This window comes from Bos indicus, chromosome 29, assembly GCF_029378745.1.
Source record: "Bos indicus isolate NIAB-ARS_2022 breed Sahiwal x Tharparkar chromosome 29, NIAB-ARS_B.indTharparkar_mat_pri_1.0, whole genome shotgun sequence".
Taxonomy (NCBI): domain Eukaryota; kingdom Metazoa; phylum Chordata; class Mammalia; order Artiodactyla; family Bovidae; genus Bos; species Bos indicus.
The window spans coordinates 6255705-6271754 of record NC_091788.1 but is presented as its reverse complement, the minus strand read 5'-3'; the positions used below and the strand labels follow the sequence as shown (position 1 = coordinate 6271754).

At 39.4% G+C, this 16050-nt stretch overlaps 1 protein-coding gene across 2 annotated transcripts in view; it reads left to right on the top strand.

The window, feature by feature from the left end:
- The first annotated feature begins 1477 nt into the window (after window positions 1-1477).
- Window positions 1478-16050, top strand: part of FOLH1 (folate hydrolase 1) — a 72743-nt gene continuing 58170 nt past the window's right edge. Inside the window, exons 1-4 of one of the 2 annotated variants that reach the window (XM_070783132.1) lie at window positions 1478-1734; window positions 4484-4589; window positions 10396-10582; window positions 15787-15888. In XM_070783132.1, coding sequence (XP_070639233.1) covers window positions 1617-1734; window positions 4484-4589; window positions 10396-10582; window positions 15787-15888 — 513 coding nt within the window. In that variant the 5' untranslated portion in view covers window positions 1478-1616. The remainder of the gene's footprint in view (window positions 1735-4483; window positions 4590-10395; window positions 10583-15786; window positions 15889-16050) is intronic. The other variant, XM_019955217.2, reaches the window with a different exon arrangement.

Here is a 16050-nt window from a genome sequence, read left to right as displayed (position 1 = left end):
CAAGGCTATGGTTTTTCCTGTGGTCATGTATGGATGTGAGAGTTGGACTGTGAAGAAGGCTGAGCACCGAAGAACTGATGCTTTTGAACTGTGGTGTTGGAGAAGACTCTTGAGAGTCCCTTGGACTGCAAGGAGATCCAAACAGTCCATTCTGAAGGAGATCAGCCCTGGGATTTCTTTGGAAGGAATGATGTTAAAGCTGAAACTCCAGTACTTTGGCCCCCTTATGCGAAGAGTTGACTCATTGGAAAAGACTCTGATGCTGGGAGGGATTGGGGGCAGGAGGAGAAAGGGACGACAGAGGATGAGATGGCTGGATGGCATCACTGACCCGATGGACGTGAGTCTCAGTGAACTCCGGGAGTTGGTGATGGACACAGGGAGGCCTGGGGTGCTGCGATTCATGGGGTCGCAAAGAGTCGGATACGACTGAGCGACTGATCTTATCTGAACAAGGGTAAAATTATGTGCGATGTAGCACAGTCAGACACGACTGACGCGACATAGCGGCAGACTTGCCAGGTTAATTCAACAAAGACTGATTTTCACGCCCACAACGTAATAGAGTGCCAAGTGCAGCTGGGATATGAAACGAGATAAAGTCTCCGCCTTCAGCAAATACCAGTATCATTTCTTTAAAAAAATGGCTCTGTAATGTAAAGGCAGGAATAATTTCCTAATAGTTTATTAATATCAGTGATCTTCACTAGGAAAAACTGCAGAGCGGTAACTCACATTGACATCAAAATTTACTCCCTGAATCCAAATCAGTGCCAAAATAGGACACTACCGTTTTCTACTCGATTTTCCTCATTCATTTCAGTTCAGTTCAGTCGCTCAGTCGTGTCCGACTCTTTGCGACCCCATGAATTGCAGCTCGCCAGGCCTCCCTGTCCATCACCAACTAATTACAGGGCTGTAATAGTATTTAATGGGGCTCCCGTGATGGCTCAGTTGGTAAAGAATCCGCCTGCAATGCAGGAGACTCCGGTTCCATATCTGGGTTGGGAAGATACCCTGCAGAAGGGACAGGGTACCCACTCCAGTATTCTGGCCTGGAGAATACCGTGGACCATACAGTTTACGGGGTCGCAAAGAGTCGAGTGGGATCTCAGGTCTGAGAAAAAGTTCTTGAGAAATAATTTAGTCTACCAACTAGCCTGGAAAATGTATTTTCATAGACAGAAAAAAAATAGAGGACCCTTCCATTAAATTCCGCGCGAAGCAGTTTTCTTTCTGTCCATAGGACTGTGGCCTGGGAGTGCAGAAAGGAGAAGCGTTTGTCCTCCGCTTCCTCCTTCCCTTTGTTCCTCCTTTTCCTTTCATTTTAAAATAAGGGCTAGAAATCCTCAAGCCAAACTTTTTCTCTTTTTTTAAGCACCTCTCCGCGGAGTAGGGGTTTGCTCCGGGACGGCTCCGCCTCTCGCTCTCCCGGATTGGTTGAGAGTCGAGCGGACCGAGTCTCGGGGCGGAATCCACGGAGCCCGGGCGGGGAGCGCACTCCCGGCGGCCGGGCTTATCCGCGCGGGGCGGGGGAAGGTGCCCTTGCCTAGCCGCCCACGAGGCTGCAGCGGTGCCGCCGCACGGTCCCGGAGGCCCCGCCGCCGCGCGCCGTGATGTGGAACCCGCTTCACGAAACCGACTCGGCCTCGGTGGCCTGGCGCCGTCCGCGCCGGCTCTGCGCGGGGGCCGTGGTGCTGGGCGCCGGCCTCTTCGTCCTCGGCTTCCTCTTCGGTACGAGGGGCAGCACGGGGGTCCGCGCCATGCTCGACCCCCGCCCGGCCGGCTGCCCCGCGGCCCGCGGGGCTCCGGGGCCCCCTGCCGCGGGGGATACTGCTGCTGGGCTCCGGGGCGGGGATCGGGCTGGGGGGCGTGCGGACCAGCTCCCGCGAGTTAGGTGGGACTTAGTTGCCGGGGACGGTGCACGTTTGCGTTCTGGACGGGCTGCTGTAGGACAGGCACCCAGGGTCAGGAGAGTGCAGAAACCCTGAAACTGAACTTGAGAAAGTTCCACCGGCTGCAGGCCTGCGAGAAATTGGCACCTTTCCGCAGGATCTGGGGGGCATTTGCTAGATCGTCCAAGAAGCTTTGTAAGAAACGACTCCTACCTCTTTGGGGTCTTTATCTAGTCTTGTGCCTGAGACTGCTTCATGTGTACAGTGAGGAGAGCGCTGGGCATTTGGGAGCCCCTTTCTCTCTTTTTGGAAGTAAGTAATAGAGGAACAGTTAGTAACTGGCTGACCTTATTGTCAGTGCCCTGAGCAGAACTTTAACAGCAGTGCTTTCAAGTTTTCCCCTGTGTACTAACTTGCAGACCTAACCCAACTCTCCAAGGTAATCAGGGAGCAAGGCTGAGATTTTTCTTAAAGACTGTGCAACTTCTTCCTGACCTTGAGCAAGTGAGGAAATCTCTTAGCCTTATTTGTCAGTCTTTATAAGAACAATAGCTGTAACTTACTGGGAGTAGTAAATTGGCACTTTATTCTTTCCTGGGGAGGAGATGCTTCTAATTGTACTTTAATGCACAAGACTAGTGTAAGGTAACCCCAGGTAGTTTACCCATACTATGAATTCTGGGCTCCCTTTCTGGGATTTAGAAGACCAGGGCATAAACTTGCTAGGAATAGTAGTTTAGTCGCTAAGTCATGTTCGAGTCTTGCAACCCCATGGACAGAGGAGCCTGCCATGGGATTCTCCAGCATAGAATACTGGAGTGGGCTGCCATTTCCTTCTCCAATAAACCTGCTAGATTGGCTCGAACTCAGTCTCTTTTTGCTTGCTTTGTGCCCTTTGAACCACATTGTGCTCATAACTAATGTGGATATCAGGGTTGCTGTGAGGCTTAGGTGAGATAAGTGTGCTCATTAAGGACACCGGCCACCTTGAGTTTCAATTGTCTCAACTGAAAACGTGGGAAATTCACTCGGCAAGATTAGCACGAAGATTAGGATCTTATGTGTCTTTTTTTTTTTTTTTTGGCCACGATGGGTCTTGCTGTGCTCGAGCTTTCTAGTTGCCAGGAGTGGGGGTCACACGGCTCAATAGTTGGACCTCTTGGCCTCTAGGCTCAACAGCTGTGGCACTGAGGCTTAGTTGCCCCTGGCATGTACCGTCTCCCTGAACCAGGGATCCAGCTTGTGTCCCCTGTGTTGGCAAGTGGATTCCCGTCCACCGTACCACCAGGGAAGTCTTTTCTGTCTTTTAGAAGCATTTTGTGCTTCTTAGTGTTGCCCTTGGGCTTCCCAGGTGGCTCAGTGGGTACAGAACCAACCTGCAATGCAGGAGACTCGTGTTAAATCCCTGGATTGGGAAGATCCCCTGGAGGAGGGCATGGCAACCCACTCCAGTATTCTTGCCTGGAGAACCCCGTGGACAGAGGAGACTGGCAGGCTACAGTCCACGGGGCTGTAAAGAGTCAGACACGACTGAAGCGACTGAGTGTGTACCCAGTGTTGCCCTGGCCCCATACAGTGGCTTACACAGAGTGCGTTCTTTATTAATGTTAATTTTTCCCTAGGATTCTCTGCTCCTTCCCTCCCACAGGCCTCCATCCTCTTTATCCAACTCATTTTTCAGATCTCTATTCAAGCATTTCATCCCCCGTGTGCCCTGATCTTAAAGTCATTTCCAAGTCCCTTTTTTTTTTTTTTTTAAACATACTGGTGGAACTGTATTTCCATTTGCTGCCAACCATTTATTTCAGTACACATGTATATATGCATGTGTGTAGCATGTATGTGATTAATAATTGGAAAGCTCCATAAAAGCTAGCTGGGTGGTTTTGGTAACCATTTATGCACAAATCATATCATCTTTCATGAAGCCAACTACAACGGATCATGGTCTTGGGCGAACTGCCTGCCCGTTGCCTCTAGCCTCTGTCTTGCAGAGATGTTGGGTGTCTTGCAGTTTCATTGTAGCTCTCTGAAGTTGGACTTCTCAAGCCTGCCTTCAACTGGAAGCACAGAATATTTTATCACACTTTGTTTTAGTGTCAGAACCAGAACAGATTATAAGACTGAATTGCCTTCAACTCTTTGAAATGATTTATGTACGTGAAATATATTCATAATTCATTAAACATCTACTAAATGTTTCTTCTGGGTCAGCAGAGGAGTAGTCACTGGGGATAGAAGCTTGAAGGAGAAAGAAGGTGGATCTCCTTTAGGCTTTCCTTTTCCCCATTAGTATATTTAATTTTAGTATATTTAATTTTAGTGCTAATATCATAAAGCATTTCTTAGAATAACAGCAATACATAATGAAATTGGATTAAAAATATATTGTGACTGATTTGTAATTAAGTCTGTCTGCATGATTTTTTTTCCGATGGAGGTAGGCAAGAGAAAACTTCAGGAAATCTCAGTTAATGCCAGAGGTCATGGACAATTTGTGTTTTACGTATGATAAATAAAATAATAAGGAAAAATATGCTCTGTCTGTAATCTTATACCCCATTCCTATATTTGTTTGTCTTTTGCAGGATGGTTTATAAAGTCCTCCAGTGAAGCTACTAACATTCCACAGCATAATGTAAAGAAAGCGTTTTTGGATGAGTTGAAAGCAGAGAACATCAAGACCTTCTTGTAGTAAGCAGATACTTCAAAGTTTATATCAAGTTGAAAAATTTTGTTATTCTGTTTAGAAGCTTGACCCATTATTTCATAAACAGAAACTGACTTAAAAAAAAAGTCTTACCCTCAGCTGAACTTTATCATGATAGATGTTTTAAAGCAGGTATCAGCATACTTTTCCTGTAAAGAGCCAGCTTAAAACATAGTTTGCTGACTCCTGTTTTAGAGGAAGATAATGTATTTAAGTCAAAAGAATAAATTTGGACTTTGAAGTCAGACATTGACAAGTTTAAATTCCATCTTTGCCTGTTGATATTAACATAACTGAGTGAATATGTAACCTTCCTGAGCTCTCATTTTCACATCTGTAAAATGGGAATAGTGATACTGTTATGATGAGCATGAAATTAGAGAGCATATGTGTGACCTAGTGTAAAAACCTGCTGCCTATTTCCTGAAATAGCTATCCCTGGTATGGAGAAAAAGAGTAAATGAATAAATTTAAAAGGTATTTTCAAGACAACTAAAAATAAAACACTTTTATTGAGTAATTGATTGGAATACTTAGACTCTTTCAAAACAAAATACTTGAAGTCCTGATAATGATTAAAGGATTCCTTTATGAATGCAAGTTATGCTATGCTATGCTATGCTAAGTCGCTTCAGTTGTGTCCGATTCTGTGCGACCCCATAGACGGCAGCCCACCAGGCTCCGTCATCCCTGGGATTCTCCAGGCAAGTATACTGGAGTGGATTGCCATTTCCTTCTCCAGTGCATGAAAGAGAAAAGTGAAAGTGAAGTCACTCAGTTGTGTCCGACTCTTAGCGACCCCATGGACTGCAGCCTACCAGGCTCCTCCGTCCATGGGATTTTCCAGGCAAGAGTACTGGAGTGGGGTGCCATTGCCTCCTCCAATGCAAGTTATAATTTTATATAAAAACAGGCAAGTGAACAGATAGATAGATAGGCAATGCAGCAGACCTGGGTTTGATCCCTTTGTTGGGAAGATCCCCTGGAGAAGGGAATGACTACATTTTCCAGTATCTTGTCTAGAGAATTTATGGATAGAAGAGCCTGGTGGGCTGCAGTCCATGGGATCTCAAAGAGATGGACATAACGAGGCAACTAACACCAGAGAGAATATACACATAGTCTTTAAAATTAAAACTATGAATAAAATTTGCTAGGGCATCTGTCAAGTCTTTATAAGGGCCATTTCTGATGAGAGATACGGAATTAAAAAATTTTTTTTGTGGAAATTTTTCTGCCTCTTGCATGTCTTTTTCTGTAGTTATATATAATAGATGTAATGAAAGTGGGAGTATGGCTAGACATAATCTTCACTCCTAGACAGGTGCTACCTCTGCTTCCTTTTTCCTTTTCTGACCTGTGACATGGTTGTTGTTATTCAGTCGCCAAGTCGTGTCTGACTCTTTCGGACCCCACAGACAGCAGCACGCCAGGCTTCCTTGTCCTTCACTATCTCCCAGAGTTTGCTCAAACTTATGTCCATTGAGTCAATGATGCCATCCAACCATCTCATCCTCTGTGATGTGGAGTGACCAGCAAAGAAGAAAAATGAATATCTTCTCACTTTCTGGGCCCTCAGCTTTTTGCTTATTCTCCATGGCCTTGACCAAGATCTTCTGTTTATACTGCCAAAATCTTGGCTCTCTGTGTAGCAGTGATGAACAGAAATATGGAGACAGTTATGGGGGAGGAAAGAGTGACTTTATTTCTTTGGCAGGCAGAGGGGGAGTACCTCAAGAACGGTGCTCCTCTCCCTGGGGAATAGTATAGTGTGTAGTGTCAGTCGCTCAGTCCTGTCCGACTCTGTGACCCCATGGACTATGACCTGCCAGGATCCTCTGTCCATGGGAATTCTCCAGGCACGAATATTGGAGTGGGTAACCATTTCCTCCTCCAGGGGATCTTCACAACCCAGGAATCGAACCCAGGTCTCCTGCCTTGTAGGCGGACTCTTTACCATCTGAGCCACCAGGGAAGCCCTGGAGAATGGAAGAGGTTAAAACAGTCAGATAGGGTTATGTGACAAGGATCGAGGTATTAGCATTCTTCTGCCAACTGACAAGGTTAGGATGTATGCAGGGTCTCAGGTGGTTGGGTCTCCTAAACTTGATGAGTTTTTCTGGTTCCTTTAATCTCACCATATTTCAGGTGATTTCAGGTGATTTCTCTTAATTAGCAGCTGTTTGAGTCTGCCCTTTAGAACTCAGGGAAGGTCATGAAGGTAGAGTCTTGCCTAGAGAAGTGGGGGACAAAAAGGCCTCCATGCCTGAAACCCCACAGGGCCCTGCTTGGCATCATTTAGAACTCAAGAATTTTCACCATTAACACAAAAAGAGATGAACAGAACCCCCACTCACCCCTCCAAGGGCCACAGAATCTCCAGAAGCCTCCTGAACTCCCCCTAATTCCAGTTTGCCATTTGTCCATTGGAGCTGTTCAGTCTATTTATACCCTTAGGTCAGGGGTCATTAAAGGCTCAGATCTGTCTTTCCCCCTTTTCTAACCCTTCGCTTTACTGCTAAAGTTTCTCTACTGTTTCGAAGTTACCGGACTCTGACTGGAAGGATTAAGGAGGGACTGCCTTTTCGGTCTCCCTTGGCGTGCAAGGTTGTCCTGTGTTTTCCTTTTGTTTTGTAACACCTGGTAAAAGTCTCAGATTTGTTCATTATTTTGCATTCTTCTTCCACGCTTTCTGAAAGACAAGGTTATTTTAGAGGAATGTTTTAGAATTTCACTGATCTGCATTTGAAAACCAGTTCTACCTTTCACTGGTTGTCTTTAAGTCACCTAATGTCTCTAAGCATTGTTCATTCGTAAACCAAATGTAGTGTATTAAAATGTACATCAATAGCTCCCTTTATTAATTGAGATGACATAATGATACTTAGGACATATTTAAAGTTTTTTAGCCAGACAGAGATGTATGTGCCTATTTTTTAAATGCACGATGTTAGCTATTTTGGATAGTTAATAAATTATTCAAATAAATTAAAAAATAACTTGATATTCTAGTAGGTCAAGAAATTGTGACACACTTCTCAATTGATTAAAACAAAAAAATAGAAACTTCTGTTTATTACCAGTTGTCTCATTGAGCCTCAGATCTTTGTGTATTAGTGAGGTAGCAATTTTCTCCTTCTGTATGAATGAGAGGCCTTCTCTGATGGCTCAGAGGGCCAATAATCCTGTCATCTGCAATGCAGGAGACACTGGAGCCTCGGGTTCCATCCCTGGGTTGCGAAGATCCCCTGGAGGAAGAAATGGCAACCGATTCCAGTATTCTTGCCTAGAGAATCCCATGGACAGAGGAGCCTGGTGGGCTACAGTCCATGGGGATCTTAAAGAGTCAGACATGACTAAGCCACTAAGCACTCACAATGAATGAGAAATTTAAGACATGGCCAGGATCATACAACAAGACAGTGGCAAAACCTGTAGGACACCGATTTTGTGGCAATTGATTTTATTTATCCTTGGAAACACATCTTTTTTCCTACTCGTCATTTTTAGGATCAACTTTTCTTCAAATGAATCGATTCTAAGGCTGATCATAGCATGCTTGTTGTATGTCGATTGATAACAACAAAACTTTTACCAGGAATTTCACTCAAGTTACCTGATGAAACTTGGGTCTGCTAGCCTGCTGCAATCTACTGACGCTGGGTTGAGGTGAAGGAGTACGGTGTTTATTATAGGGTGCCAAATAGAGAGAACAGACACCTCAAACTCAAATGACCGGAAATCATAGATGGCTTTCAAGGGGAGGGTTTTTAAAGACAACATTTGAGAAGCTGGTTGCAGCTCATGGACTTTCTTCTGATTGGTTGGTGATGAGGTAACCAGATGATGTTTCGGAAATCTAAATCATCAACTTTGTGGTTCTAAGTAGTCTCAGGTCTATGTCCTTGTGGTCAGCACGTAGTCACCATACTCCAGCTATGTGGGGTTCTCAGTTTCTGCAGAAGAGCTCAAAGATATGTATCAGATTGTTATATTGTTTAAATTATCATTACTTTTCTTGCTTTACCACTGTTCCTTTATTTCTGTATTCACTCACTTCCATAATGGTAATTGCTTGTGTCTGCTCTTTGGAACTCAGGGAAGGCCTAGGAGATTAAAGCCTTTTACTACAAAATATAAACGGGGGGCACCGTGGGGCTTTTGTATCTGGGAGGGCCCTTGGAGGTACTGCTTGATTTCAATCCGCCTTTTTCTTTGACACTCCTTAATGCTGACAGGAATAGAGACCAAATGTGAAAAAGGAATAAAGTTTTTTGGATAGAGAGGTTCATCATGAATTTGGCAGGGGAATTTAGTTTTAGGGGAGTCATTTCGATAATAAAGTCTGATAATGATCTCCTGTGTGTGTGTCTGTGTGGGCAGGATCAAGCCTCTCATAACAATTCTTTCATGTAAGAATAGAGTTATAGCTATGACTTCAGGAAATTTGCAAACTTTGCATCTATTTTAGTTATGTTACAGTTTGGATTTGTGTAATAAGGAATAAAATAGCAACATGTTGGCTGTGTAATGTTTTCTTTCCAGGTCGATGAGGAAATGCATAGATGCCTCAGCTGCCTCTTAAAATTGTGTTCTTTTCATTACTTTATTTTGCAAATACACATTAGAAATCCTGTGTAGGGTTTTAAACTTCTAAATATTTATTGAATGAGAATTGTAATACTGTTTTTGTAAATAACAATTTAAATGATTTTACTCTAATTATAAAATTAATCCCAGGACTCCCCTTCCTCCCTTAGTTTTTTTTAAGGGATTCAGCACTTGAAATTAGGATGACTATATCTATGTTCGTTATTCACTGTTTTTTTTTTTTTTTAAATCACTGTAAGAATGGAAGTAGATTGAGTTTAGAAAAACCTACATAATTAGAATGAGAAATTCATGAAGCTCAAGACATTTATAAGCTAGAAATGAATAAATGTCGTTTCATGCACATGATGCTTTGTCATATGGGATTTTTTTTCTTGAAACGATTTAAATTGAAAATAACAGTGAACTGAATCTTCAAGGAAACAACAAATTTCCAAGAAAGAGAACTTTAAAACAAAAGCCCCAGTATCTACACATACTAAATGAGAAATTAGTCTATTCTTGAAAATATTTGTGGTACCTAAAATTTTAGCCACATGGTTTGTTGTTTGTTAAAGATATTCTTGGTCAGACTAATTCTCATTGTTGATTTTTAGTATTATACTTAGAATGCATGGTGATTGGAATACAAGCGATTCAGTTTGAGCTTGTGTAAATATGTCCAAATTACTTCTTAAAGAAGACAATTTAAAATGGCTGCTAACCAAAAGGTTTCTCGCTTTGCTATAATGTTCATTATTTTAAAATAAATGTGATTATCAGTCGTTCTTGGAATGTCACAGCTTGATCTTTGGCTGAAAATATTTTTTACTTTCCAATTATATTTTACAAGGTGAAATAAATAGATAATTCCATGAAAGTTCAAATATGCCTGAGTCTTAAGGAAAGAATAGAACACTTTCCTCATCTAATATGGAGAGATCCTCTACAGGTGTACACATATCAATTCTCTATGAGGATCAGTTTTTCTGATTTTTCTCTTGAATGAGTACAAATTATAACATGAAGATTTTAAAACACTTTAAAATCTATTTGATGTCATAATGGTACCACTTTGCTTTTTTAAGGTGTAGCATTTAAAAGTATTTTTTTAAAATGTAAATCTGCTTTATTTGGTTGTTGACTTAAGACAAAGGCTGACTAAACAATTTCTAACTACTTTCAATTTTTGTTCAACAGTAATTTTACACGGATACCGCATTTAGCTGGAACAGAACAAAACTTCCAGCTTGCAAAGGAAATTCAAGCTCAGTGGAAAGAATTTGGCCTGGATTCTGTTGAGTTAGCCCATTATGATGTCCTGTTGTCCTATCCAAATGAGACTGTTCCCAACTACATCTCAATAATTGATGAAGATGGAAATGAGGTAAAAAGAAAGAAAAAATAAGCTCCCCCATCTTCTCTTTTGAAATGCCTTCTGTAAAAGAATGCCCTGTGCCATCTCCAAACGCTGATAGAAATTAGTATTGACACTTGTGAATGATGCCTTTAATGATCTTACTATTGGTGCCAACTCTTTCTTAATGATGTTTGAATATAACGTGGTGTTGAAAAGATTCTGAGAAATTGATGCTTGATGACAGTTGCTATTTTCTTCTTTTTAACTATTGTTCACTAACAAAATATGATATGTTAGTAAACTATGGCTAAGTTAGATACACTTTTGATTGGTTCAGATGATAAAAGATCATGCATCAATTTGAGGATGCTAGGAAATTGAGAGATGTGTTTTTTGAGCCAGTAGGTTTTTATTGGTAATTCATGATTATATTTCCTTTGATCATGTATTCAGCTGTGTACCCAGAACTTGGGTGTGGGCATTTGGAAAGAAGAGAGTTTGGAGAGAAACACTCGAGAATTACATCTATGCTAAAAATTTACAATCTTCTTTGCTAGTAAGGGCACATAATTGGAAAAGAAGATGATACAAGTAGTTGAGATATTTCATATCATGATGTATATTCAATATGAAAACTCATAAAATATAACTCATATATTCATCAGTATTTGCCTTAGAGCTACCATATCCATATCTAAAATAGCCCTTTTCCTCTAGATAGCTTTCTTGAGTCCCCTTCGCTGGGGCTTCTAAATTGCATATAGATTCAAATGTATCCAGTTTGATTGGTCAGCACAAAATATCGTGTGATTTTTGTACATACAAATTTTTAATCACCTCCTCTTATTGACTAATGAATCAGCCTCTTCTTAATGATTAATATGCTATTTTGTAGTCAGTGATACAATCCCATGGTAAATTTCCTAATATGAGTTGAAACTTTACATATTCACTCTTTTTAAATTATAGTAGTTAATACAGTTTAACTTTTAAAAATACTGTCAAACCATTTCACAATTATAAAAATATTTTTAAGGTTGGTATGGGGAATACCAATATACTCCATAAAATTCCGTAGCCTTTATAAGTGGTGACATTATCTATATAATTATTAAAGAGTCTTTAAAAGTATATTTAGGAAGAGTATTTGATCACATAGTAAAATGCCAGTAATATTAAAAAATACGTGGAAACAGTGGGGGAGGGAGAGAGTGAGACGGATGGAGAAAGTAGCATCAACATATATACACTATCGGTTTAAGATGGACAGCTGGTGAGAAGTCCCTGTGTAGCACAGGGAGCGCAGTCTGGTGCTCTGTGATGACGTGTATGTATAATTAAGACTGATTTGCATTGTTGTATGGCAGAAACCAAAACTACACTGTAAAATTAAAAAAAGTATATTAAGGTTAAAAAAATACAAGGTTAAAAAAATGCATTAAACCAAATTTGATTTCTCAAGTTTGGTGATTGTATACAATGAGGAAAATAACAAACTTTCATTTTTCTTCTCTTTTCTTCCTCTTCACTTCCCAGTTTCATCCCTACCTTTGCTTTTATTCCATTTCATTATTTGTTTTTCCTATTATAAGCATTTATGAAATTTCTAAAGCCTGTCCCATAACATAAACATATAATTAGAAGTTTCATTTTGGAGGTTTTCCTGAATGGGGTTAGCTGCCAAAAGCTTATTAACTTTTTTGAAAGTTATATCATTAATTCAGTTTTGTTTTTATCCAGTTATACCTGCACATAAATATTCACACAGTTCTTCAAAGGGCCTTGCTTCTTCCCTATTTCCCTCTTCCCTGAGGGAATCACTGTTCAGCCCTGAGTTGATTTCTTTTGATATATACCTCTGTTTCTTTAAATGTTGTGCTTGTAGTGCTTGCGTTTCAGATTCAGGCATTTTCTTTTGACCTTGTGACAGTTCAGCTCTATTCTCACCCCTCTGCCCCAACTACAGATACTCTCTTACTGGGTCCCCATCTCCCAGATCAATTAATGTGACTGACCGTTCATAGCTAAGCTAGGTAAACTGCGAACGTTACTGTCCCGCATGGCACAGACATGTTCTCCTTCCCACAGACAACAAATATGATTAATATTTTATAGATTCTACCAGAAATGTTTTCAATACATATTATGCATTATTTTCTCTTTATTTATGTAGGGACAATGTGCCATATAGATTGAACTATATATATATATATATTGCCTTTTTATGTTGCAAAAGTTAAATAAAAATTTGTAAACCAAAATTATTTTAGTTATACTCAGAATACATAGTTTGAGGCTGTGTTAGTGAATGTTGGATAGTGAACATTGCTCACTGGTGTATTGTCTGTCTTTGATGAAGTCACCCAAAAGAGTCATTTCCTTGACCATAAGAAACTTTTCCCAGTTGTTGGAATAACTCATAAACTGGATGTGAAGTCCACCTGCTCAGTGATGCTGTAAAATTGAAGGTTGCCATAAAGGCAAATCAAGTGAGACCAGCTTGAATACTCCCTTGACTGAAAGACTTGCTGATGAGATGACTTTTTCTCAAGGTGGATTTTTATTTCACTTTAGTATAGTTTTGCTTAGAATTTTCCCCAGTGATTCAGTTCAGTTTGTTCTCTATTACAGAGAAAAATTACAGGAAAAATGGAAGATGTGGGAATTTTTGAAGAGTAGTAGTTGATTTGGTTTCATTTTAGGTTCTGTCAGCACCTGAAGTAGGTAGCTGGTGCTTTAGTATAGTGTCAGCTCAGATTCTCTCTCCATCTCCCAGCACCTTTAAATTACTGCACTGGCCAGGACCTACAGTTTAATATTGAAAGGAAGTGAAGGCAGCAGGTGTCCTTGACTTGAATGTCTTTAATGTTTCACCTTAATTTTGATATTTATGTCAGGTTACCTTAATTCAGGGCTTTCCAGGTGGCACTAGTGGTAAACAACCCACTTTCCAACGCAGGAGACATAAGAGACGTGGGTTCGATCCCTGGGTCGGGAAGATCCCCTGGAGGAGGGCATGGGAACCCACTCCAGTATGCTCTTCTGTCCCTGGGATCACAGAGATTGGAGACAACTCGATCGACTTAGCACAGCATGCACTAATTCACTTTTCAAGTTCACTAAGACTTTTTTGTCATGAATTTATATTGAATTTTATCAGAAATTTTTTCTTTTTCTAGATAACTTTTGAGATGAGCATATGTTTTCTTTTTCATAATGATAATTATAATGAATGATGTAATATTAGATTAGTTTACATTTTTGAAATGTATAATATTAGTATGTAGTAGAGTTTTCAACTCATATCTGTATACATTTATTATATTGATAACATGTTTGGCCTGTATTTCTGCAATATGCTTATTCGATTATAATTTCTAGATTATACTTGCCTTATAAAATGAGTTTTTAATCTCTGAAATAGGTTGTATTGTATTTAAAAAATCTTTTAGTATTTCAGATCAAAGGAAAACCACTTGGTTTTGATACTTTGTTTTATGGAAGATTTTAAGCTACTGATTCAATTTCTTTTTTGTTATGGGACTATTTAGATTCGTTTAAAATGCACTGTTATGTCAGTTTTAATTTTTTTTAAATCCATTGTTCCATTTCATCTAAGTTTTCAATTATTGGCATAGTTCTTCCTAGAATTTTCTTACTATCTTTTTTGCAAGATCTATAGATAAGCCTGTTTTTCTACTCCTAATATTATTTATTTGTATTACTTTTTTTTCTTAAGTTCCCCTCTTACCTTCCTGATCTCTATTTTGCTGTTCTTTGTAAATTTTCAATTGAATACTTAATTTATTGATGTTGGACCTTTATTCTTTTTTAATATGAGTATTTAAAACCATACATTTCCTTCTCACAAGATCTGATTTTCTAAATTAACTACATTGTGATCAAATAATTGCAATTTGTATGACACTAATCCTTTGCAGTCGTTTCTTTAGTCTATTATGTCATCAATTTTTTATAAATGTTCTCTTGTTATTTGAAAAAAATATTTTCAGTTGTTGAGTTTAATAATTTTATATTTGCTTATTAGTTAAAATTTGTTCATTGTTTGGCTAAAATATCCTTTATCCTTGATGTGCTCTCATTTTGTCTATTTTTATTAATTACTGGGAAAGGAATATTAGATTTTCTAACCATAATGATGGATTATTTTTATTTCCGTTTTGAATTCTGTTGATTCCTGTAGTTTGGAGCTCTTCCATTAGGTATAAACAGTATTTGTTTAGTGTTTCTTTTTCTGCATTGTTACTTTCAGACTTACTGTGATCATATGTTTAAGTAACTTCTTGTAAAATGGTACACAGTTGAATTTATCTAGTCTGACATACTAAGCTTTTTTTAAAAATTAAAAAATAATTTGTTATACTGACTTACAGTAATACTACTTATATGAATTTTACTTTTACTTTTTCCCCCTAATGTTCCTTTTCTCTCTCTTTTTTTTTTATTTTCTTCTTTTTTGGGGGTGGGGTAATGGTTAATTTTATTAATTTTATTTTTTTTAGTAGTTTGGAAAGTAAAATAATATTAATTCCCACTTAACAGTGTCAGTGATACACTTGAAAAATTATGTTTGGTTAGAATTGAATTTAACCTTTAATTTGTTTATAAGTAATTAGCTTAACATTTTTATAAGTGAGTAATAACACTGCTGCTGCTGCTGCTGCTGCTAAGTCGCTTCAGTCGTGTCCGACTCTGTGCGACCCCATAGACGGCAGCCCATCAGGCTCCCCCGTCCCTGGGATTCTCCAGGCAAGAACACTGGAGTGGGTTGCCATTTCTTTCTCCAATGCATGAAAGTGGAAAGGGAAAGTGAAGTCGCTCAGTCGTGTCTGACTCTTCATAACCCCATGGACTGCAGCCTACCAGGCTCCCCTGTCCATAGGATTTTCCAGGCAAGAGTACTGGATGGGTTGCCATTGCCTTCTCCAACTGATAATACTACATGATGTTATTTTTTTATTTGGAAAGTGAACTTTTCCTTCTAAATCAAAAGCTGCTGCTTGTAGACCCTCTGAGGGTCTGTAGTTTATTCACCTCTTGAACTCCTCACAGCGTCTAGCAGAGGTCTGGCTCTTTGATTTGCATCTTTAAAATACAGAAATCTTGATTAACCCTCTCCTGGCGAAAGAGATGATACACATTTATTTGTTTGATAGTAGTAATTAAGCTTTACCTGATTTGATTCTAATTATTATGCTTTGCTTCTCTAGATTTTCAACACATCGTTATTTGAACCGCCTCCTCCAGGATATGAAAATGTCTCAGACGTTGTGCCACCCTTTAGTGCCTTTTCTCCACAAGGAATGCCAGAGGTAAAAATGCATATGATAAAAATAACAAACAGAACTTCCTTGTATATGCAGGCAGTAATTAAAGGGATATTGTGGCGGTTTTTGATGTAATCCAAATTTATCTTTTTCTACATTTAAGAAATAGAATGTCTTAGTAATAAGAAGGAATATACATTTTGAGTT